General features: G+C 44.1%; 2 protein-coding genes across 2 annotated transcripts; one reads left to right on the top strand and one right to left on the bottom strand.

Moving 5' to 3' along the window:
- Positions 1–466: 466 nt before the first annotated feature.
- Positions 467–12737, bottom strand: zgc:161973 (uncharacterized protein LOC556635 homolog). Its single transcript, XM_060898229.1, has 11 exons — positions 12583–12737; positions 11756–11764; positions 10533–10628; positions 10347–10451; positions 9982–10212; positions 6040–6234; positions 5778–5904; positions 5582–5664; positions 3118–3263; positions 2883–3007; positions 467–893 (listed from the first exon to the last, which is right to left on the bottom strand). The coding sequence occupies exons 1-11, from the start codon at positions 12717–12719 to the stop codon at positions 612–614; spliced, it is 1536 nt and encodes a 511-aa protein (XP_060754212.1). The 5' UTR covers positions 12720–12737; the 3' UTR covers positions 467–611.
- A 495-nt stretch (positions 12738–13232) lies between these two features.
- Positions 13233–24598, top strand: thap4 (THAP domain containing 4). Its single transcript, XM_060897874.1, has 5 exons — positions 13233–13434; positions 14254–14410; positions 17358–17467; positions 23745–23848; positions 23947–24598. Exons 1-5 carry the CDS (start codon positions 13410–13412, stop codon positions 24079–24081), a joined length of 531 nt encoding a protein of 176 aa, XP_060753857.1. The 5' UTR covers positions 13233–13409; the 3' UTR covers positions 24082–24598.
- The last annotated feature ends 351 nt before the right edge of the window (positions 24599–24949 follow it).

Here is a 24949-nt window from a genome sequence, read left to right as displayed (position 1 = left end):
AGTCACCAGTTAACCTAACCTGCATGTCTTTGGACTGTGGGGGAAACCGGAGCACCCGGAGGAAACCCACGCGGACACGGGGAGAACATGCAAACTCTGCACAGAAAGGCCCTCGCCGGCCATGGGGCTCGAACCCGGACCTTCTTGCTGTGAGGCGACAGCGCTAACCACTACACCACCGTGCCGCCCCGAGGGTCAAATCACCTGCTTAGATAAATTTATTACAACAATGATGGATTTACTGTAAAATGCTCACGCAGTCCTTCCTGGTTGTGTGTCATCCCTGGGGTTTTTGTTATAATTCAAAGATTGATTTTATAATCTTCTAGCACACAATCTACAGAACGGGGTATGCTCACAGTCCCACTTTATTCACCTCATAACACAAGAAACATCTTCCAGGTGTGAGACTAAAAAAATAATAATAATACTGAAAAGGAACTTTACATGAACAACACTGAAGCATTTTAATTAACGTGCAGCCAACAAACAAACAAACAAAAACTGTGGACTTCAGTCCAGCTATAAACCAAATCTTCGAACTAATCCACCTACACCAGGTTGACATAACATCACTTCAACAGAACATTTGTTTATAACTCGGAGACGGGTCAGAATTTGTTGTGAAGGGCTTTGTGGAGGCGTGGCTTGACCCTCTTCGTGTGGATCCAGATGTGGAGGCCGATCAGGAAGTACATCTGCAGATCCTGCATCCACACCAGGGTCATCTTCAGCTTCCCGTCCGTGTCTCCGTACCACAGCACAAACTGCTCGCCGTCGTACGTCTTACACACCACGTGGGAGTGCTTGGGGCTGAGAGCAGCACACGAGCTGATGCACCACACCGGCGTCTGAGCCTCGTTCAGCACCGACACCGTCATCACACAGCAGTCCTGCTCGGAAAACAGTGCCACCTTCATGTCAACATGCATTAAACATCATTTCATAAACCCACTGAGGAAAGGAAACCAGGGATGAGAGTGCGTGGTCACCAAAAAAGCAGAAAACAAGATGGCGCCCGAAGCCGGGGGTCTGGGAGGGATACCCCCCCAGGACAATTTTGAAAAATAAGGCCTTACAAACCACTTTTCCTGCAATCTGAGCTGTAGTAGATAAAAAATCTGTTGTCTTTTTTATATATTTACATGAAAATATGTTTCAAATCAATAGGAGTATTGTTTGAATTCAAAATAAAATCACATTCTACATTCAAGGGTATGGTTATAATTCATGATCAACAAAAACGACAAACTAAATTCACATTAAACGTAAGTTTTATTAATTATCAAAATGTTCATATATTAAATAACATTTCTTAGGGAGAAAAGGTCGGTCACCCTATGTCCTCATTAGTTGCTTATGATTTCAGTCTTTTGAAATATTTAAGTTTTCAAAACTGTCAGCATTAATTCAGATTTACTGACCATCATATACATGTTCACTGTATTAAATCAAACGAATGCTAAGTTTATGGGATAATGTCTATGTACACTTTATACAATTATTTATACACTGTAAAAAATGATTTGTTGTTTTAACTTAAAAAAGTTAGTGCAAGGGCTGCCTTAAAATTTTGAGTTCACTGGAATTCACATAGTAAGTTAAATTGTTGTGAACTTACTATATTAATTTCAGTGAACTCAAAATTTTAAGGCAGCCCTTAAGGCAACCCTTGCACTAACTTTAAGTTAAAACAACAAATCATTTTTTACAGTGTAGTTCACAGTCGCTTCTCATTTTCATTTAATCATTTCGACGACTTCTTCAGCCTTTTGGCCAAAGACAAGAGCTGGTCAGTCCTCTCTCTGTTTTTTATACCAGCATCGATTTCACGTACCTTCGCTTCGTCTCGCTTGTCAACTGTATTCGGCATTTTGAGTAAAAAAGCCGATACGAAACAGAAACGTATTTTTGAAGCGCAGCGACCATGAACATGTGCAAGTTTCGATAAAATAGAACGATGCGGGTACTTTTGTAAGAACTGTTATGATTGGCTTTTGTTCTCTCCCACACTCCTGTAAGAACTGTTATGATTGGCTATCATGCTCTCGCCAGCGATGTTTTGGCCAATTACATTGTAGATAAAACGTATTCTACCGCGAGACTTAGCGAGACTAAAGATGGCGAAAATGTAAACACGTAACATCGTCGTACGCTTGAGTATCACGAAGGAACAAACCCCAACCCCCCTCAATGAAAAAACATCTCAACGGATTTGGCATAATATCGATTTTCGCTCAGAAAAAGCGGAAATCCGCCGAAAAGCGGAAAACTCTCATCCCTGGGAAACACACACACACACAGAGTCAACTTTTACAGACACACACATTCCAAACAGTCTTTAAAATCAGCCCTAAATACATTAGAGCTGCGGTATGTTACTTCTGGAGACCTCTTTGGCAGAAATGTGACTCCGACTTGCAGCTCCTTGTGAAGCTCATCTGGTAAACACAAACACCCAACACACCAGAATGCTCGATTCTGATTGGTCAGAAGGTGTTGATTTATTTTCTGACAGTAGTGCAGCTGCACATCACAGGGCTATATTAATATTAACGCGCTCGGTCTGATATGCTTTTGTTTCCATAGCAACAGCTCAGTCACAGGGACTCGTACAGCGAACGATGAGCATAGAGTGCTTTTATTCCTTAAATATAAAACAGTTTTAGTGTTTTATCAGTGAACAGTGTGTTATTTTGAATTATCTGGAAGTCCTTTATTCCAACATGACTGACATGCGTATTAGTGTTCAGATTGTGTTTGAGCTGCAGCGCACGTTTAGTTACACTGACTAAGGGAGATGTTTTAGATTTAAATCCTCTCTCAGGCTAAGCGTGTACGGACGGCTGAAGGTTTTATTTCATGCACATTACTTGCGTTACCTTGATGTCTCCCTGCAGCTCTCCAGCCTTCCAGGGGAAGCTGATCTTACGCGAGATGGGAGTGTGTTTCTGACACATGCTGCTGTTCACAGGTCGGAGCTGCACACACTGACTGTGGAACTGGTCTGAGGAGGACAAAATAAAGACGGGGTTAAAGTTTTTAAAGAAATAGGTCACGCCCCTATCTAACTGTTATTAGCCCATTGTTAGCATGAGCAGTGTGTGGAGATGTTACCTCTGGTGCAGAGCACTGGTGAGAAACGGCAGTGCATAATGCGGCTCACCGAGTTGTGAAGCAGCACGAGCACCGTGTAACCATGAGCCCGGAATCCCGGGGGGACGTCAGTGTGCAGGGGGCTGATCTCGTCTGGCCTGTAGGGGCTGGAGTGTGTGGTGGGGGTGGGGGGAATAAAGCAGCAAAAATATGATTCATAGTGAAAACAGTGCGGCATCCGAGTCTGTCAGTCCCAGATCTAATGAAGGAGGCGTGGCCTCTGTGCTAGTCAGTCGTATTGAAGGAGGCGTGGCCTCTGTGCTAGTCAGTCGTATTGAAGGAGGCGTGGCCTCTGTGCTAGTCAGTCGTATTGAAGGAGGCGTGGCCTCTGTCCGTCAGTCGTAGTGACGGAGGCGTGGCCTCTGGCCGTCAGCCGTAGTGACGGAGGCGTGGCCTCTGGCCGTCAGTCGTAGTGACGGAGGCGTGGCCTCTGGCCGTCAGTCGTAGTGACGGAGGCGTGGCCTCTGGCCGTCAGTCGTAGTGACGGAGGCGTGGCCTCTGTCCTAGTCAGTCGTAGTGACGGAGGCGTGGCCTCTGTCCTAGTCAGTCGTAGTGACGGAGGCGTGGCCTCTGTCCTAGTCAGTCGTAGTGACGGAGGCGTGGCCTCTGTCCTAGTCAGTCGTAGTGACGGAGGCGTGGCCTCTGGCCTAGTCAGTCGTAGTGACGGAGGCGTGGCCTCTGGCCTAGTCAGTCGTAGTGACGGAGGCGTGGCCTCTGTCCTAGTCAGTCGTAGTGACGGAGGCGTGGCCTCTGTCCTAGTCAGTCGTAGTGACGGAGGCGTGGCCTCTGTCCTAGTCAGTCGTAGTGACGGAGGCGTGGCCTCTGGCCTAGTCAGTCGTAGTGACGGAGGCGTGGCCTCTGGCCTAGTCAGTCGTAGTGACGGAGGCGTGGCCTCTGGCCTAGTCAGTCGTAGTGACGGAGGCGTGGCCTCTGGCCTAGTCAGTCGTAGTGACGGAGGCGTGGCCTCTGGCCTAGTCAGTCGTAGTGACGGAGGCGTGGCCTCTGGCCTAGTCAGTCGTAGTGACGGAGGCGTGGCCTCTGGCCTAGTCAGTCGTAGTGACGGAGGCGTGGCCTCTGGCCGTCAGTCGTAGTGACGGAGGCGTGGCCTCTGGCCTAGTCAGTCGCAGTGACGGAGGCGTGGCCTCTGGCCGTCAGCCGTAGTGACGGAGGCGTGGCCTTTGGCCGTCAGTCGTAGTGACGGAGGCGTGGCCTCTGGCCTAGTCAGTCGCAGTGACGGAGGCGTGGCCTCTGGCCGTCAGTCGTAGTGACGGAGGCGTGGCCTCTGGCCGTCAGTCGTAGTGACGGAGGCGTGGCCTCTGTCCTAGTCAGTCGTAGTGACGGAGGCGTGGCCTCTGTCCTAGTCAGTCGTAGTGACGGAGGCGTGGCCTCTGTCCTAGTCAGTCGTAGTGACGGAGGCGTGGCCTCTGTCCTAGTCAGTCGCAGTGACGGAGGCGTGGCCTCTGGCCGTCAGTCGCAGTGACGGAGGCGTGGCCTCTGGCCGTCAGTCGCAGTGACGGAGGCGTGGCCTCTGGCCGTCAGTCGTAGTGACGGAGGCGTGGCCTCTGGCCGTCAGTCGTAGTGACGGAGGCGTGGCCTCTGTCCTAGTCAGTCGTAGTGACGGAGGCGTGGCCTCTGTCCTAGTCAGTCGTAGTGACGGAGGCGTGGCCTCTGTCCTAGTCAGTCGTAGTGACGGAGGCGTGGCCTCTGTCCTAGTCAGTCGTAGTGACGGAGGCGTGGCCTCTGTCCTAGTCAGTCGTAGTGACGGAGGCGTGGCCTCTGTCCTAGTCAGTCGTAGTGACGGAGGCGTGGCCTCTGTCCTAGTCAGTCGTAGTGACGGAGGCGTGGCCTCTGTCCTAGTCAGTCGTAGTGACGGAGGCGTGGCCTCTGGCCTAGTCAGTCGTAGTGACGGAGGCGTGGCCTCTGGCCTAGTCAGTCGTAGTGACGGAGGCGTGGCCTCTGGCCTAGTCAGTCGTAGTGACGGAGGCGTGGCCTCTGGCCTAGTCAGTCGTAGTGACGGAGGCGTGGCCTCTGGCCTAGTCAGTCGTAGTGACGGAGGCGTGGCCTCTGGCCTAGTCAGTCGTAGTGACGGAGGCGTGGCCTCTGGCCTAGTCAGTCGTAGTGACGGAGGCGTGGCCTCTGGCTGTCAGTCGTAGTGACGGAGGCGTGGCCTCTGGCCTAGTCAGTCGTAGTGACGGAGGCGTGGCCTCTGTCGGTCATAGTGAAGGAGGCGTGGCCTCTGTCGGTCATAGTGAAGGAGGCGTGGCCTCTGTCGGTCATAGTGAAGGAGGCGTGGCCTCTGTCGGTCATAATGAAGGAGGCGTGGCCTCTGTCCGTCAGTCGTAGTGAAGGAGGCGTGGCCTCTGTGCTCATCTCAAGAAACACAAAACACACTGACTTATTAAAAATCAAAGAAACATCAGTGTACCAGAAGAGTGATCCGAGAACACTTCTCTCCACCAGTCTGTGGAAGTGTAAGGTGGCCATGATGAAGGCGATTATCCACGTGCCCTACAGCCAAACGTAAATGCAAACACGTAAATAAATACACAGAACACAGAGCTGAGTTAAAGAACTGAGCATGAAGTTCCACTTGTCACTGTAAATGTTAAACATGGCCGTACTCTCCACACTCCCACCGTGATCCCTTCACCAAGCTGCATCACTTTCACCAGCCGGTCCATCCCAATGCATCTCCACTTCCTGGTCCAGCTCACCATCGTCTTACTGATCAGAGAGCGCCACTGCGGCCTGGCTCACACACAAACACACTGTGCTAAGGATCTTTAAAATCATCTGCTGACAGCGTTTAACTCTAATTTTCAGATCAGGGAAAAGCATCCTGTCGTGGATTTGTACTAGTCGTGACTAAAGGAGTTTGCTCACTTGGCTGGCACAGCTGAGGGGGAACCCAGGACTCCATGGAGCTGCATGCTAAAGATGTGGTGAATCTGCGGCCACACGCCGCCGCTCCAGCACACGATGACGGACGAGTCCGAGAAAGCGACCTGAGACGGCTCGTACATGCTCTGCTTCCCTCCCTTATGGGTCAGCGTGATCTCCCAGACGACACGCAGACTCCTGCAGCAAACACCACCTTCCAGTACTGCTCACACTCTCAACACTCATTTTAAAATGTTCCCTTTCAGACGGAGGGTTCTTACTGCTCCACATTCAATAATTCAGTTTCCAGATCTTCAGTAGCTCTAATTCAGTTTGTTTTATATTGTAAAACTGAATTTATTTCATCTGAATTTTTGAACACTCAAGAAAACCTGTTTGAATATACTTGCTTTTTTCATGCGAAAATTAAAATATAAATCTCTAAAACGACTTTGAATTTCATGATTAATTCAAAACAATGAAATACAGAAGTGTGGTTTTCTAAATAACACATTTCAAGACTTCACTATTGGACTGAATGGTGTTTGTTAAAACCTTCCAAGTCTTTTAATCTTAAAATACAGTATTCACAACTGAGTTACACATGGACTGAAGGTTTAATACAAAAACAGCTTCGATGAGGTTGGAGCTCATACCGGCCACTGTTGCTGTGTGTGAGTTTGAAATCCGATCGCTCCTGTAGGAGGAGGAGCAGCGAATATTGGATCATTTTCCTCAATAAATAAATGACCAAGTATAATATTTTTGTCTCATTTGTTTAACTGGGTTCTCTTTATCTACTTTTAGGACTTGTGTGAAAATCTGATGATGTTTTAGGTCGTATTTATGCAGAAATATAGAAAATTCTAAAGGGTTCACAAACTTTCAAGCACCACTGTACATTATCGCTTGTTTAATTCAACAAAGTGTAAATTCAATATCATAGTCGCCACTGAAGTCCACTCGATCCTTGTTTACCGTCAATGGATCGGTCACTCGTCAAACAGTCCGCCAGAATCCGAGTAGTGAATGGCTGAGCGGAGCTGTCAGTCAAACACAAGTTAGCCAATGGGAATGCATTCCTGGACAGCCCGCCCACACGGGAAGTTTGTGCCAAAACTGCAAGCAAAAAGTCAGGGAGCGCAAACGAGAAAGCTGGAATCGCAACCAAAATAAATTACATCAAACAAAACTGAGAAAGACGCGGAACAAAAATAAAAGGTTTCTGAAGAGTAATAGACTGATATTTTGCACGATTACACGAATAATTTGTTTGCCAGTCTAAAAAAATTGACTTTTTGTTCTTTTTTGTATTTTGATTTGTCGTTTTCGTTTGATATTTCAAAAGTATTGTATGAACATTTTGGCACAAAATTGATTCCATAGGGGAACACTGAATAAATTGCCTAGATACTATTTTATGACCTCAGTGTATCTTGTGGCTTCATTAAGTTGCTCGCATGAGTAATTGTAAAAGCACAGTGAAAATAAAAACATCACTACAACGCATAACAGAATGTGCTGGATCAAGTGCTATTCTACGTGCTGCTCAACAAAGTGTAGAACTGTGGAAGCCTTTTTTTGTTTCTTTAATTTGTAGTGACTGTGATTATTACAACTAGGCATGAATTACATTCATGCAGAAAAATATCGGCGATATACTCGAGATTTATTTCAACACTCGCTCGCATTCTCACTCATACGTCACCGTGTTAGTGTCTCTATTTTTCATTTATAAATGGTCACTTACTTTTATGTATTACACTTTACAGCAAAGGAAAAAAATTATTTCCTTTTTCATATGTAGTGGATGTTCATTATGTCTAACTATTACAGATGTTTTAAGTTCGTTTCTTAGACAAGGATTTTTTTTTTTAAGCTTGTTACCTCGTTAACAGTTTCGGCGAGAATCTCCCGCCTTCTTCAGAAACAGTCACCAGATATCAAGTGGTGACGTGCCTTATCAGCTGATGTTGCGTTACGGAGGCGTGAACGTCCCGCCCAATTTGACAGGTAGTCCACGCCTCCTGCTGTCAGGTCGCTCCTCCAGGACGGCGCTCCAGGTGTGTGACAGCGCGTACGCTCCCTCATCCCGGTTCATCGTCCTCTGCGCCCGCTTACGTATCTCCACTGCCTCTAAAATCCAACGCTGGAATCTATTTTCTTCAGCACGAATGACTCTGGCCTCTTCCCAATTCATTATGTGATTTTGCCGTTTGCAGTGGTCTGAAATGGCTGATTTTAAGTTTTCTTGGTTTGCTTTTTCTTTTTTGGATCTTGTGAGTCTTTTTGTTGTTTCTTTTTCACACTCTATTTGGTGTTCTTTCCTGCGAGTATGGAAGCATCTGCCCGTTTCACCAATATAGACTTTATTACATGAACGGCAAGGGATTTCATAGATGACGTTGCATTTATTGTCCAGTTGTATTTTGTCTTTGGGGTGAACTAGCAGCTGTCGGAGGTTCTTGTATGGTTTGACCGGGGTGTTGATGTGGTATTTCCTCATGGATCGTTGGATGCGTTCTGTAACTCCTTTTATGCATGGTAGTGTGACAAAGCCCCGGTTTGTTCCATACATAAAAGGAGTCACAGAACGCATCCAATGATCCATGAGGAAATACCACATCAACACCCCGGTCAAACCATACAAGAACCTCCGACAGCTGCTAGTTCACCCCAAAGACAAAATACAACTGGACAATAAATGCAACGTCATCTATGAAATCCCTTGCCGTTCATGTAATAAAGTCTATATTGGTGAAACGGGCAGATGCTTCCATACTCGCAGGAAAGAACACCAAATAGAGTGTGAAAAAGAAACAACAAAAAGACTCACAAGATCCAAAAAAGAAAAAGCAAACCAAGAAAACTTAAAATCAGCCATTTCAGACCACTGCAAACGGCAAAATCACATAATGAATTGGGAAGAGGCCAGAGTCATTCGCGCTGAAGAGAATAGATTCCAGTGTTGGATTTTAGAGGCAGTGGAGATACGTAAGCGGGCGCAGAGGACGATGAACCGGGATGAGGGAGCGTACGCGCTGTCACACACCTGGAGCGCCGTCCTGGAGGAGCGACCTGACAGCAGGAGGCGTGAACTACCTGTCAAATTGGGCGGGACGTTCACGCCTCCGTAACGCAACATCAGCTGATAAGGCACGTCACCACTCGACATCTGGTGACTGTTTCTGAAGAAGCCGGAAGATTCTTGCCGAAACTGTTAACGAGGTAACAAGCTTAAAAAAAAAAAAATCCTTGTCTAAGAAACGAACTTAAAATATCTATTTCCTTTTTCAGTCCATATTTTCTTAGTTTAAAAGGCGAGCGTTTGTAGGTCGTGGTTTAACCATTACTGTAAAACCCCGCCTCGGAGACTTCTAATCAAGAAACTGAGAAACCTCGGTGGTGATGCATAATAATTTGATTAGCTGTGTAAAGGCTCGTTTATACTCCTTTTACGTACAAAAATAAATAGGTCCGTTTCGAATGATGTAACCGTTACCGCTCACATACTGTACTTCAATACGTCCTGTACCTTGGCATGGATATTAAGCAGTATATCCACTAGAGAGCAGCATAGAGTCAAACTTTTCTGACAACAAGCAACATAGCGACGGTGCGTTATTTTTTTAAATTTCTTCACTTGAACTACTGGCTACACTGCCCCATGAATTCCAGCGGTACTGCTCAGTTTCATCCATATCTGTAAGCTTTCGGAAAACTGCACAAATACGGACGGAATGAACACAGAAGGCTCCGTCCGTATCCATGTTTAATGTCGAGGATAAATGACCCTTAACCTGCCATAACATTCCATGCGTAAATATTAACATACTGTTTGGGTTGATGCCACCGTGTCTCTCGAGGTCTCTTTTTCGCTCCTTTATAACTCCATGCCTGAATAAAACTCTCCATCAGAGCAAGATGACAAGGAACGAGTCTGACCTGAGGACCTGCTCTGTCTGCGTCGGCATGCCCGTGTTGGGGTTCGTGTGTCTCAGCTCCTTCTTCCACACTGCGTCCTTATGAAAGCCCATTTCACTGAACAGCAGCTTCTTCCACACCGCCGCCGGGACTTCCTGCACATCAGCGCTCAGAGAGTCCGGCATCTTGCGCAACCTCGGCCTCCATTTCCTCCTGCTGATCTCGCAGGAGTATAACTCATACCACATCACACTGCACAACACACAGCACAGGGTTTACAACGTCACTCCGTCTTTCTACCCTCCATCAAATTTATCACCACACGGACATCATGTTTCAAAACAGAAATGCAAATTTCGAGCTGACGTTGAAAAAACATCACCTACTTGTCATTTGCCAGCTCGTGAAACTGTCGGTTCACAAAACCAACGCAGAAGAGAGACGCCGCATCCAAATAGGAGAAAATCTTCAGGATGATCTCGGGTGGTAATCTGAAGAGAAATGATACAGGAGAGTCCACTGATCTGTAATGAAGAAACATTTTTCATGGCTGATATCTCAAAGATATTTACCTTTTAAAGTAATTTTCCAGGGACCAGGATTGGGCGGGGCTACAGACTACCTGAGAGGGTGAAGGTGGGGGCGGGGGTTTGGAGCACTCAGCCCTACTTCTGTTAAAAAAAAGAAGGAAACCATCAAATGTCAGGGGAAATGTCCCACAAAAACAAATACCCTGCCCCAAACCCAAATTACCCTCAAAACCAAAATACCCTGCCCTAAAGACAAATGTCCCTCAAAAACAAAATACCCTGCCCCAAAGACAAATGTCCCTCAAAAACAAAATACCCTGCCCCAAAGACAAATGTCCCTCAAAAACAAAATACCCTGCCCCAAAGCCAAATGTCCCTCAAAAACAAAATACCCTGCCCCAAAGACAAATGTCCCTCAAAAACAAAATACCCTGCCCCAAAGACAAATGTCCCTCAAAAACAAAATACCCTGCCCCAAAGACAAATGTCCCTCAAAAACAAAATACCCTGCCCCAAAGACAAATGTCCCTCAAAAACAAAATACCCTGCCCCAAAGCCAAATGTCCCTCAAAAATAAAATACCCTGCCCCAAAGACAAATGTCCCACAAAACAAAATACCCTGCCCCAAAGACAAATGTCCCTCAACCACAAATACCCTGCCCCAAAGCCAAATGTCCCTCAAAAATAAAATACCCTGCCCCAAAGACAAATGTCCCACAAAACAAAATACCCTGCCCCAAAGACAAATGTCCCTCAACCACAAATACCCTGCCCCAATGCCAAATGCCCCACAAAACCAAATACCCTGCCCCAATGCCAAATGCCCCACAAAACAATACCCTGCCCTAAAGCCAAATGTCCCTCAAAAACAAAATACCCTGGCCCAAAGACAAATGTCCCTCAAAAACAAAATACCCTGCCCTAAAGACAAATGTCCCTCAAAAACAAAATACCCTGCCCTAAAGACAAATGTCCCTCAAAAACAAAATACCCTGCCCTAAAGACAAATGTCCCTCAAAAACAAAATACCCTGCCCCAAAGCCAAATGTCCCTCAAAAACAAAATATTCTGCCCCAAAGCCAAATGTCCCTCAAAAACAAAATACCCTGCCCCAAAGACAAATGTCCCACAAAACAAAATACCCTGCCCCAAAGACAAATGTCCCTCAACCACAAATACCCTGCCCCAAAGACAAATGTCCCACAAAAACAAATACCCTGCCCCAATGCCAAATGCCCCACAAAACAATACCTTGCCCTAAAGCCAAATGTCCCTCAAAAACAAAATACCCTGCCCCAAAGACAAATGTCCCTCAAAAACAAAATACCCTGCCCCAAAGACAAATGTCCCTCAAAAACAAAATACCCTGCCCCAAAGACAAATGTCCCTCAAAAACAAAATACCCTGCCCCAAAGACAAATTTCCCACAAAAACAAAATACCCTGCCCCAAAGACAAATGTCCCTTGAAAACAAAATACCCTGCCCCAAAGACAAATGTCCCTCAAAAACAAAATACCCTGCCCCAAAGACAAATGTCCCTCAAAAACAAAATACCCTGCCCCAAAGACAAATTTCCCACAAAAACAAATACCCTGCCCCAAAGACAAATGTCCCTTGAAAACAAAATACCCTACCCCAAAGACAAATGTCCCTCAACCACAAATACCCTGCCCCAAAGACAAATTTCCCACAAAAACAAATACCCTGCCCCAAAGACAAATGTCCCTCAACCACAAATACCCTGCCCCAAGACAAAATATCCCACAAATACCCTCAGAGAGCAAAATGCCCCTTAACCATGCAGTATTTGTCTTGCTCTCTTCACTTTCCAAACATTTATAAGTTAAACTTTGGGGCAGATCATGTGGTTTGTGACAGCATTATAACTTTCTACACTCTTAGGGGGGAAAAATCAAGTCCTCAGAGGTTTGATGTCTGGGGTTCTACTAGAAGACCAAGGCCAGAGGAACAGACCCTAAAGTAATTTATGCTACTCATGTGTTCAGAGTGAAGGCCTGGTTTAGCTGAGTGAAGGCCTGGTTTAGCAGCTCAGCGGAGGCCATTTTGGAGCATCGGGTAAAGATGGCTACCTCCTGCTGCGGCCATCACGCGCAGCTTTTCTCTTTTTGCTTCCTCCACAGTTTCCTCCATGTCCATGTCTACCTGGCTGAGTCCTCTCGAACCCCTGCCTCAGACTCACAAAGAACTGACCACGTCCAGTGGCCATTCAGGAACACACCGGAGCTCTTAAACGGGACTTTTTACAAAGCACAAGCCGCAAATTCGCTCAATTTCTTCTGATCATTTAATCACCTCTGTGATGGACAGGAGGTCATGGACTCGTCCATCTTGGCTTTTTAGCTATCACGTAATAAACCCCTTTATAAAATAATAATACACATTAACATGTTCAGCAAATATATTTTAATTAATCACCAATTTTTTTTCAATACGAATTTGGTATCTATAATGTACAATAAAGAATTTACTGTCAACAGGTAACACTTCCGGGTCTCCCCCCATTTTCACGGCGCAGTGGAATGATCCGTTTCTTTGGAAACATGCAAGAGGAGACCACTGATCCATTACGAGTTTAACTCTTTTAATTTTTTTAAAATAAAATAAATTCTTATTTGGATAGTTAATCATTATTAAATGTTGCGTAATTTGCTCATGATTAAATAATAAGTATTAATGCAATTTGTTTTTTACGAGTCAGATTTATGTAGAAATACAGCTCCCATAATGCAATGCGTTATGGCGAAGTGGGCGCGGACTTCCGGGATAAAATTAATGAGTAGTTTGTTAGCTAAACAAAGTAATCAGTTCTGCGGTGAATTAAGTGATTTATTTCATTTTAGACTAATTGAAGTCGTTTGTTCAAATATAAACTAATCTGTTGGGCATTTCCGGTGTCATGTCGTGTCCAGTGAGTCAAGCTGGTGAGTATTTCCGGTTTATATTTTTAATGTTTTGCTAAGTTTAGTGCGCTTTTGTAATTTTGCATAAAGCGTGTGAAGTTATGACTCCTATAGTTAGTGTAAATAAGTCTAAATTAATGCACTGGTGTTAAAATAATTAAAAAAAAAAAAAAAGTAAGGAAATTTAGCGACCAAGGTCAGTGGTTGTGTTCCGAATTCAGTTCTGTTGACATGCACTCTATGCCCTATGTAGTGCACTTATTTTGGTGTTTTGGACTCGGCCATCTTTTTGCCATATAGGGTTGTTTTCAGGGTGAAATAGTTCAAAAGTCGAATTCGCCAGATGATGTCACATGCCAATTTGCATATCCATTGCGTCATTGGGATTTAATTTGCATATAAAAATGATGTTCCACATAAAGGAGGAAGGTTTACTGAAGGCGCTTAGAAAATTAGATGTGTGTCAGAATCTAAAGTTGCAAGAGGTCGTGTTTGGTCGTTATGTACGTGTATTTACAGAAATCTATCATTTCTATCAGGAACGCTGATAAAATGAGCCGTGGTGGTGCAGAGTCGGGAAATAGACGTGATGGAACGATGTCCCGCTTTTTATTACTGTAAATATCACCAGGTTACAATGAAGAACAAAGAAATACATGAGAAGAAAAATAATAATGAGAACAATGTGACCTGGTCGCCTTTTCCTCGATTTATCCTGAAGTGAATCCCGTGTTTGTCACCGAGGCACTGATCCATTACAGAACACTGTTTAACTGACTTTTTTTTTTTTTGTCGTCCATTCGAGCACTTTTTTTTACTCCCCTTGTGTCTGATCTGCAGCGGTGGATTTGAACCCGGCTGTGCTGCCTCTCCACTGGCTCTTGGGGACGTGGGAATCGGACACGCCCGGTCAAGGCTCCTTCCCCACCATCGCACCTTTCCGCTACAATGAGACGCTGTATTTCACTCATGTGGGACAACCAGTCATCAACTTCATGTAAACCATTCAGCAGATTTCACTCATAATACACCCTGAGAACACACACATCAGTGGTTTATTTATTTACTTTTCCCCGCTCTGGTTGAGGAAGGGCTATTTTTATTTTATTGTCTAAATATTTCATCAAATAACTACAGTATCTTTGAATCTCCTTACAACAGGAAAACTGTACTAGGCCAAAAAAAAAAGTGTGTTTCCGGTTACGTAGACTTCAAAACTAGGGTCGGTAGGCAGGCATTTTTTTTTTTTCTTTTCAAGATGGCTGCCATAACCTATATTTAGACAGGAATAATTTCACAAAATATAATGAATTTCTTTGCAGGTCACTTGAGTTACCACCTTCTGATGAATCTGATGCAGCATGAGACACCTTTTAACATGAATTTTTCTGTAAATATAACAGCTCAATACACCATGAGAGAGAGAGCAGCCCCGCCCCTCTCTGCTCCCTGAGTGCAGCTCGTCGCCTTGGTAACGGTGCAGGGAAAAGACACAATATAACAAGCAAAGAGCGCTTTTTTTCAGAGTTCCCTCTCCTCGAACAACGCTGATTTACACGGAAACGGAAGGAGCTATTCACAAAATTCTTTCACTTTGAGTGCTACAAGGCTCCCATGAACACATTAATGTAATTTTTTTTGTCCCTAGTGTAAAAAATGTGGACACTAGAGCAAGTTAAAAACAAGTGACTTTTCTGATTTTGCAGTAAAAGCGCTGCCACGTTTATAATGTGAGTCTATGGGAGAGCGCGGCTGTCCTCTCCTTACTTTCAGGCTTCTCATTCAAAAACTGTAAATCCTATCGCTCAGGGAGACACTTGTCTTGATTCACACAATGTGTGACTACAACTTTTGAGAAAGTTGTGTGTGTAGAGTGAAAATTGTGGCTGAGAAAACAGTTTAAATGAGAAAGTTAGAGCTTTTTTTTTCAAGCTGCCTACACTCTAAACTCCTGAGCTCCACTGGTGTGTAACGCAATAGACACCCATTATAAAGTCTGAATTTCTCCAGATGTGCTCATGCTGTTTGATCTGTGACTGATCAAAAAGTATAGAACCTAGCAAAAAAGTTGAATGCCAGATCCACACAGGAGAATTTTGTCTCCGTTTTAAAGTTTGAATCATGTCTCTAGGTGAAAGACAAAATAAGCGTTATCTCTGCTTCTGTTCCCTCCGCCGGCCCCGACACACTACTGCCTCCGCCGAGTGCGCGCGCGCACACCGCATGTCGGGGCCGCGGATGAGTTACTCTCCCCTGATCAACGAAGTCTGCGGGGAATTTGTGGTTATTATCGGTACAAACAGCGCGAATCACAACTTAAATGAGTGCGGTTCAGTTTGACATTATTGTCAGTCCGTTAGATAAACATTTAATTTTATTAAAATCGAAAATTAATATTTAGAGCCTGTGGGCTACAAAAATAATAGTCATTAAAGTAGCCGGCTGGACTTAATTGTGTAGTCGGCTGTATGGCCGGCAGCCGGCGCTTGTGGAAAGCCCTGATTTTCCCAGTGAGTGACAAAAACTTCTGGTTCACGCGGTTGGGTTATATGTAAAAGTCGCGACTGGGAAAAAAACGAAAAAAAAAGTTTAGGGTCGGGCGGTACGGATTAGGGTCGGTCGGGTAACCGGAAACACACACTTTTTTTTTTTTGGCCTTACGTCACTGTGAGAAATGGGCTACGTTGTGCTCTTTAGTTTTGCAGGGGTTGAAATGGAAGAAAGGAGAGAAGAAGGGGAAAAAACCTTCAAAGCCAAAAATTTCATTAATTCGTACAAGTCCCTGAACAACTATTTGCTGAAAGCTCAATGAATGTTGAATAATAACCTCAAATTCATCTCACTTTATTATTCACCAATATTCACTGAGCCTGAGGCAGATGGTTGTTTCATTCTAATTAATCATTTTAATCATAATTCAATAAAGTCTATATAATTGCACTAATTTCAATATATAATAAATTAAATAATTTAAATAATACATAATATAACTAATAAATATTTGAAGAATAAGTTAATAAATTATAAATTCATTATAATTTAATTTATTATAACTTATTAATTTCGATGTGCTCCTCCACATTGAAAGGAGTCAGTTGAGGTGGTTCGGGCACCTTGTTAGGATGCCCCCTGGACGCCTCCCAAGGGAGGTTTTCTGGGCATGCCCCACCGGGAGGAGACCCTGGGGCAGACCCAGGACATGCTGGAGAGATTACATCTCTCGGCTGGCCTGGGAACGCCTCGGTATTTCCCCGGAAGAGCTGGTGGAGGTGGCCGGGGAGAGGGAAGTCTGGGCTGCTCTGCTTAGGCTGCTACCCCTGCGACCCGGACAAGTGGTAGAAGTTGGATGGATGGATGGATGGATGGATGGATAATTAATAATTTCTATGAAAACAATTATCCGTGTCAGGCTAAGTGAATATCAGTGAATAATAACCTCGACTTCAACTCAATTATTATTCTCCGATATTCACTGAGCCTAAGGTGGATATTTGTTTAAGTATACAGGTGATTTAGTTTAAAAAAAAAAAATGATTTCAAACTTTAAAACCTTCATGTAAATGTAATAACTTTGCAGTGCAGGCTTGTGTCACTTATCTACGCCGAGTCACAAAGTCCTTTGTTTTGAAATCGATAAAATAAATCCCAATCCCACCTTCCCTTTCAATAGTTTTAGACCAAACTTCAGAGCAATTCTAGTGTTTTTAGGAACAGAATTTTCCTTCATCATTTGTAATTCTTCCCCACTTACGGTGATGAAGTGATCGGCCGCTATTTTGCCGAGTTGATTATCGAGAAATAGTCAGAATCTCTCGACCAGTCAGCACGCGCGATTTTGTACGATCACCTCCATATTTATATTAAATTCAGATAAACACCTGTGACCAATCACAATCCAGATTCCAACAGCGCTGTGGTATAAAGTGCTTTGTGTGTTTTGTCAGGTTTAATGCATTCCATGCTGAGAGTAAAAAGCCACTTCACAGAGAGAGCGGGTTCATCCGGATTCAGCCAGGAACCAACACCGTGGCCTTCATCGTCGCTCAGAACTCAGGTGGGGATGTCGATCAGTAACCAATTCACTGGCACTACAGAGACTTTATTATTAAAAAGAGGAACGTGTAAAGTGTTGTGCTGTTATGGGAAACTAATCTACCCCAGGATGTTATGATGCGGCCCCACACCGAGCGGTGGAATCTGCTTTAACTTTGACCCAAGCAGCACTGTTCTCTCTAACTCACACACAACACACTGTGTATCTCCTGGACATTTGGAAGATTTTAAAGCGTCGTTCAATAAACATCCCATCAGTGAAAACATCACTCCATCAGAGTCCAGCTGTGAAATGTTTAGTGATTTGACAGCAACGTTAAACGCCCTGCTTTTTTCCGCCGTCATCATGAGCTTCGTCTCAAATCAAAAACTCACTTCACATTCAAAAGTATTTACTAATCCAGAAAATCCAGGTGCGCGCTACACAACACCGATCTCCAGAGGTTTGAAAGCTACATGAGAGGTTTTTAAAAAGTCAAACACTAACTGTAACTGCAAAACCGGTTTGTGATTCAAGACTTGAGTGTGTTTAACAGACAGACAGAGAGAGAGAGAGATGGACAGGAAAACATCAGCTACATTTCAAAATATTCTATCCACGTTCACTGGATATGAGCAATCACATGCTCTGATTGGCTACTCTACTACTAGGATATCAGCTCTTATACTGTGAGTAGAGAAAAACAAAATGGCGGCGTGTTGCTGAACCAACCGAGGATAAAATAAAAACTCTACTTGAAAATAAAATGCCAAAATATGGAATAAAAGTATTTGACTGTAAGAACATATCCTTTTTTTTTTTTTTTTTAATTTATCGCATTTTTCACAAATTGCTCCTGTTATTTCATCGGTTTGTTTACATTCTAAACAAATGATTTTGTCAGATGTTTTGTATAAAGTATTTATTTATTGAATTTGTAAAAAATAAAAATGCTCTGTTTCTCAAAATCCAGTGAGTGTGGAGAGAACAAGTTATTCCACTCAATCTCATCTTACATGGATTATAGACAACTCAGTGCTACGTGCCTCATCGGCTATCAGCTCATGTCCAACTCAATTTTGTGGAATACCTTTATATATAGAATGTATACTAGTGCATCTCAAAAAATTAGGATACCATGAAAAAGTTCCTTTTTTCATAATTTAATTCAAAAAGGTAAACTTTCATATATTCTATATTCATTACATGTAAAGTAAAATATTTAAAGCCTTTTTTGTTTTAATTTTGATGATTATGGCTTATAGCTCATGAAAATCAGAAATCCAGTCTCTCAAATTATTAGAATATTCCCTCAGATCAATCAAAAAAAGGATTTACAATACAGAAATGTCCAACTTCTGAAAAGTATATTCATTTATACACTCAATACTTGGTTTGGGCTCCTTTACCATGAATTACTGCATCAATGCGGTGTGGCATGGAGGTGATCAGTCTGTGGCACTGCTGAGGTGTTATTGAAGCCCAGGTTGCTTTGATAGTGGCCTTCAGCGTATCTGTATTTTTGGGTCGGGTGTTTCTCATCTTCCTCTTGACAATACCCCATAGATTCTCTATGGGGTTCAGGTCAGGCAAGTGGGCTGGCCAATCAAACACAGTAATATCATGGTCAGCAAACCATTTGGTAGTAGTTTTGGCACTGTGGGTAGGTGCTAAGTCCTGCTGGAAAAGGAAATCAGCATCTCCAAAAAGCTCGTCAGCAGATGGAAGCATGAAGTGCTCTAAAATCTCCCGGTAGATGGCGGTGTTGACTTTGGACTTGATAAAATACAGTGGACCAACACCAGCAGATGACATGGCACCCCAAATCATCACAGACTGTGGAAACTTCACACTGGGCTTCAAACACCTTGGATTCTGTGCCTCTCCACTCTTCCTCCAGACTCTAGAACCGTGATTTCCAAATTAAGTGTACTTTCATCTGAAAAGAGGACTTTGGACCACTGAGCAACAGTCCATTTCTTTCTCTCCTTAGCCCAGATAAGACACTTCTGACATTGTCTCTGGCTCAGGAGTAGCTTGATATTAGGAATGCGAAAGTTGTATCCCCTTTCTTGAAGATGTCTGTTCGTGATGGGTCTTGATACACTGACACCAGCCTCAGTCCACTCCTTGTGAAGCTCTCCCAAGTTCTTGAATCAACTTTTCTTGACAATCCTCTCAAGACTGCGGCCATCCCTGTTGCTTGTGCGCCTTTTCCAGCCACCCTTTTCAGCAATGACCTTTTGTGGCTTACCCTCCTTGTGGAGGGCATCAGTGATCATCTTCTGGACAACAGTCAAGTCAGCAGTCTTCCCCATGATTGTGGTTGTGTGTACTGAACTAGACCGAGAGATACACTGTGTTCATACTGTTTTACTCAAACTCGAAATGAAATATTCTAATATTTTGAGATGTTTTTGTACTGCATGCCATACTGATTAAAATAGAAAAATGCTTGAAACATTTTAGTTTATGTGTAATGAGTCTATAATATATAACATATTTTCACTTTCTTAAATAACTGATGGAAAATATTGAACTTTTTCACAATATTCTAATTTTTTGAGATGCACGTGTGTGTGTGTGTGTGTGTGTGTGTGTGTGTGTGTTTGTTTTCACACACGGACTCCGTTGTCAATATTCCTAATATTAATTTGTAAAATAAATGAATGAAATAATAAAAATAAACTTGAGACTGTGGCTAAAGTCACAGTGATTTGCACTAGCTGTTACAAACCGGGACGTCTGGTCTCCGTACCCTGTAGATCCAGAACAGTAAGAGATACAGAATTAAAGCCGCAAGCGGCCTCGACGGGCCCTCGCGCCAGCGGCCAAGGGGGGCGGGGGCATGCGTCCCCGCGAAATACCTTCCACAGCTTCTTCGGCAAGAGACATTACTCCCACAATGGCGACAAAGCACAGAATTGGACACATGGCAACAATAGGGTCTCGCACTGTACGGTGCTCGGGGGGCGCTATAGAGGCCCTGAGGCCCGCCTGGATCTGGGCTTCTGGTTCTCAGTAGCGGTGGCAGTCTAAGAAAAAGGAGCCAAATTTCGTGCGTTGTCGACCATGGCAAGCGCCCCAATAAGGGTCTTGTAAAGAGTTTGCTTGCCAAGTTTGACAAATCAGAAGCTGCAATATCATTTTTGCCATAACCAGCACCCCCAGGGGCGAAAGTGCACAAAATTTGGCGTATATGTCAGGTGAGCTATGAAGAGTTTGCGTATGAAGTTTGATGACAATTGAGTAAATAGAAGATGAGATATAGATTTTTGAAGAATAAATTTTATGGTTTTTCCCATGTCAGTAGGTGGCGCTATGCTGTACATGAGCGATTATGAGTTGGAAAAATAAGTGTCCACAACAGCAACGTACTTTCACAAGGTAGTGGTGTGAAGGAAAAGCATTATGGAATAATTTACCAAAAACCCGTTTTGGAGCAATTGCGTCGGCCAAAAACAGCGCCCCCCATGGACGAAAATTCCCAAAATGTGGTATACATGACATGGGAGGTAGGAAGAGGGTGTCCGTGAAGTTTGACCAAATTTGAGGAAAGATTGGATGTTTTGCCCAAAAATAGCGCCCCCAGTGGCGAAAGTGCACAAAATTTGGCGTGTATGTCAGGTGAGCTATGAAGAGTTTGCGTATGAAGTTTGATGACAAGTGAGTGAATAGAAGATGAGATATAGATTTTTGAAGAATAAATTTTTTGGTTTTTCCCATGTCAGTAGGTGGCGCTATGCTGTACATGAGCGATGATGAGTTGGAAAAATAAGTGTCTACAACAGCAACGTACTATCACAAGGTAGTGGTGTGAAGGAAAAGCATTATGGAATTATTTACCAAAAACCCGTTTTGGAGCAACTGCGTCGGCCAAAAACAGCGCCCCCCCATGGACGAAAATTTCCAAAACGTGGTATACATGACATGGGAGGTAGTAAGAGGGTGGCCGTGAAGTTTGACCAAATTTGAGGAAAGATTGGAATTTTTGCCCAAAAATAGCGCCCCCAGTGGCGAAATATCACAGAAATTGGGTAACATGTCAGAAGCCCAATGAGTGACTTGCGTGTGAAGTATGAGCAGTTTTGAGCAATTAGAAGATTTGTTATGAATTTTTAAGCATGTAAAATCTTGCATCGAAAATTGATTGACGTATAACTTCTGAACGGTTTATCCTACGTGAAACGTATTTAGTAACTTTTGTCAGCCATGTCTGTAGATGATGTCTATCAATTTTGGTGACATTCCTATGAACGGTCTAGGAGGAGTTGCGCCGTCTTCGTGGCCATGCATTTCGCACAAAAGTGAAATTACCTCACTTCCTGTTGGGCGTGGCTAATGCATTGGCATTACATTTTTGTCCGGCTTAGTGAGATACATATGCGTACCAAATGGCATGCCACTACTACAAACTACATGGCACCCAGGCACCTTCATGCGGGAGGCCAAAATCACAACGACATAGGGGGCGCTATAGAGGCCCTGAGCCCCGGCCAAGTTTGGGCTTCTGGTTCTGAGTAGCAGTGGCAATTCTCGGAACTGGTGCCAAATTTCGTGCGTTTTCGCCCATGGCAAGCGCCCCGAAAATGGCCCAACAGCGGAGAAAAATAAAGAAGAAGAAGAAGACGGAAGAAGAAGAAGAAGAATAGTGAACTCTTACAAGAACAATAGGGCCCGAGCCCTATGAAAAATAAAGAAGAAGAAGAAGACGGAAGAAGAAGAAGAATAGTGAACTCTTACAAGAACAATAGGGCCTTCGCCCATAGGGCTCGGGCCCTAATGATGCTTAGTGAGGGGGACAATTCCGTTTTTCATGGATCATTCCAATTTGGTGATTTTGAGATCAGCACCAAAAGTCATAGCAACGTAATTCAGCCCAGAGGCTGAATTACATTTCTTCATGTGAAATTTTGGTGGTGATTGGTTGAAAACTGAGTGAGAAATGGCGTCCTACAAAAGTTAGGATTATTATGATGTAGAAAGATCCTGAGCAAGAGTAACTGCTGCTAGCGCAAATAAATCAAATCAAGTTTATTTGTACAGCGCTTTTAACAATAAACATTGTCGCAAAGCAGCTTTACAGAATTTGAACGACTTAAAACATGAGCTAATTTTATCCCTAATCTATCCCCAATGATGAAGCCTGTGGCGACGGTGGCAAGGAAAAACTCCCTCAGACGACATGAGGAAGAAACCTCGAGAGGAACCAGACTCAAAAGGGAACCCATCCTCATTTGGGCAACAACAGACAGCATGAGTATAATATTAACAGTTTTAACAGGTATAACCCTCAACTGTCCTCATGGGGCCGTCCTTCACAGGAGCGGTGCGATAAAACTCTGACCAGAGACAGGGCACCAGGATGGATCAAGCAGGTCCGAGGGGCAGAAGAGGCCAGCATCTAACACTGCGTTCACACTGCAAGGCTTAATGCTCAATTCCGATTTTTTTGTGAAATCCGATTTTTTTGTGAGGTCGTTCACATTAACAAATATATGCGACTTGTATGTGATCCTCAGTATGAACGAAAAGCGACCTGAAAGTGTTCCGCATGTGCATTGCAGGATACGACGACATCACACGCAGTGAGCATGGCCAGTGTTTACGGAAGTAACCTAAAGTTTCCTGTGTACCGGTTGCGGTATGACCCATCCAATCTAGCTTGAATAGCTGCATCCCCCCAAATGGAAATCAGCTCCCTAACCTCTGCGTCCTTCCATTGAGAAGATTCAGAACCTTCACAGCCCGAAGCGTCCCTCGCATTGATGTCGTCATGCGCCATGTTGTTGTAACTTTTTTTGAGAGACCCGCCGCCTACTTCAGCGCAGAATAGTGACGTTTGTGGCTTGTTGATGACGTGTAAGTCGGATGAATGCGACCTGGCGGTTCAGACTGAAGTCGCATATGAAAAGATCGGATAGGAATCGGAATTAGGACCACATATCCAAACGGCCTGGGTCGGATTTGAAAAAATCGGATCTGTGTCGTTCATATTGTCAATAAAAGATCGGATACAGGTCACATATGGGCGAAAAGATCGGATTTGAGTCACTTCAGCCTGCAGTGTGAACGTAGTGACAGAGGAGATTGTGAGTTTCTTACTTTGAGAACTCCTGGACTGGATGGTTCTTGACAGCTCAGCTCAGCTGTTGCTTCCTAGTGGACACATGAGGAACTACAGTGGAACTACAGCACGCGTGCTCTCTCACTCACTGTGCTGGTTCTAATGCTGCTCTGAAGCGTCTCATTCATAAAGTGACATGCTGGAGTGAACTAGCCGTGTGTGTTTTTACAGGACTAGTAGAGATCGAGGAAGGTGAGCTGGATGGACAGAAACTCACCCTGCAGAGCCAAGCTTTGGCCAGGACATCATTTGCCAAGCAGCCGTACGTCCAGCAGGTCTGTCTCGTGTCCTTCTTTTGCACAGCTGTGTGTGTGGGGTGGTGGGGTGGGGTTTTTTAATATATAAAAATGTATTTCTTTTGTTCTTTGATCAGATCTCCAGGGTCTTCCAGCTCAAACCAGATGGGAGACTGGAACAGACGGTGTTCATGGCGCTGGAGAACCAACCCCTGACCCAGCACTTACACATCACCTACCGCCCAACTTCCTGCTCTCAGAGCCAAGAATAATCTCAATCTCTCTCTTTCTCTCTCTCTCTCTCTCTCTCTCTCTCACACACACACACACCCGACACTCACTCTAGCAAATGACAGAACTTTGGAAGTTATACATGACTACCTCCGTTTCTCATCAGAACTGAAATTCTGGGGGGCGTCGTGGCTCAGATGGATAAGGCGCCATATCATAAATCCGGGGACCCGGGTTCGATTCCGACCCGAGGTCATTTCCCGATCCCTCCCCGTCTCTCTCTCCTGCTCATTTCCTGTCTCTACACTGTCCTATCCAGTAAAGGTGAAAAAAGCCCAAAAAATATCTAAAAAAAAAAAAAAAAAAAAAGAACTGAAATTCTGGACGGGCCACACCCATGAGTGACTCTCTCACCTGTGTGTGCGCACTGGGTTAGTGTTTATGCTGCTCTGTGGTGTTCTGGATCGTTTTGATGATAAATTGTGTGTTTTGAACTGACTTAAAGTTAAACGTGATGATTTTTGTGGTGTGTGTGTGATTAAACGTTGTGGAACAGCTGAGGTGTGTTTGGTGTTGATGGTGCACTCCTTCACTTCTCCCTCCTGTAGATAACGAGTCCCAGAGATCTGTCCTTCACTGAGTCTCAGGGATGTGCTTTAGGGGACAGTGGAACTCGCGATCATCTCTGAACATGAACCAAACACAAGGTGGTAGCCATCTTAGATGAACAGAACATAGTTTTGGGGATGACTCCACCCCTTTAGGCCCCGCCTCTTGCTATTTTATAAAGGCATCAATATTTTATGGGAAAAAAATGTTTTTGTCCAAAACAAATGTCCTTTACTTGTTTTTGTTTAAACCAACCTTCAACCTTTTAACATCATGAAGAAGCTCAATTTCATTATTTAT

The sequence above is a fragment of the Neoarius graeffei genome, chromosome 17 (genome assembly GCF_027579695.1).
Source record: "Neoarius graeffei isolate fNeoGra1 chromosome 17, fNeoGra1.pri, whole genome shotgun sequence".
NCBI classification, from domain to species: Eukaryota; Metazoa; Chordata; class Actinopteri; order Siluriformes; family Ariidae; genus Neoarius; species Neoarius graeffei.
The sequence above is the reverse complement of the archived record's forward strand: the minus strand, read 5'-3'. Positions and strand labels throughout refer to the sequence as shown.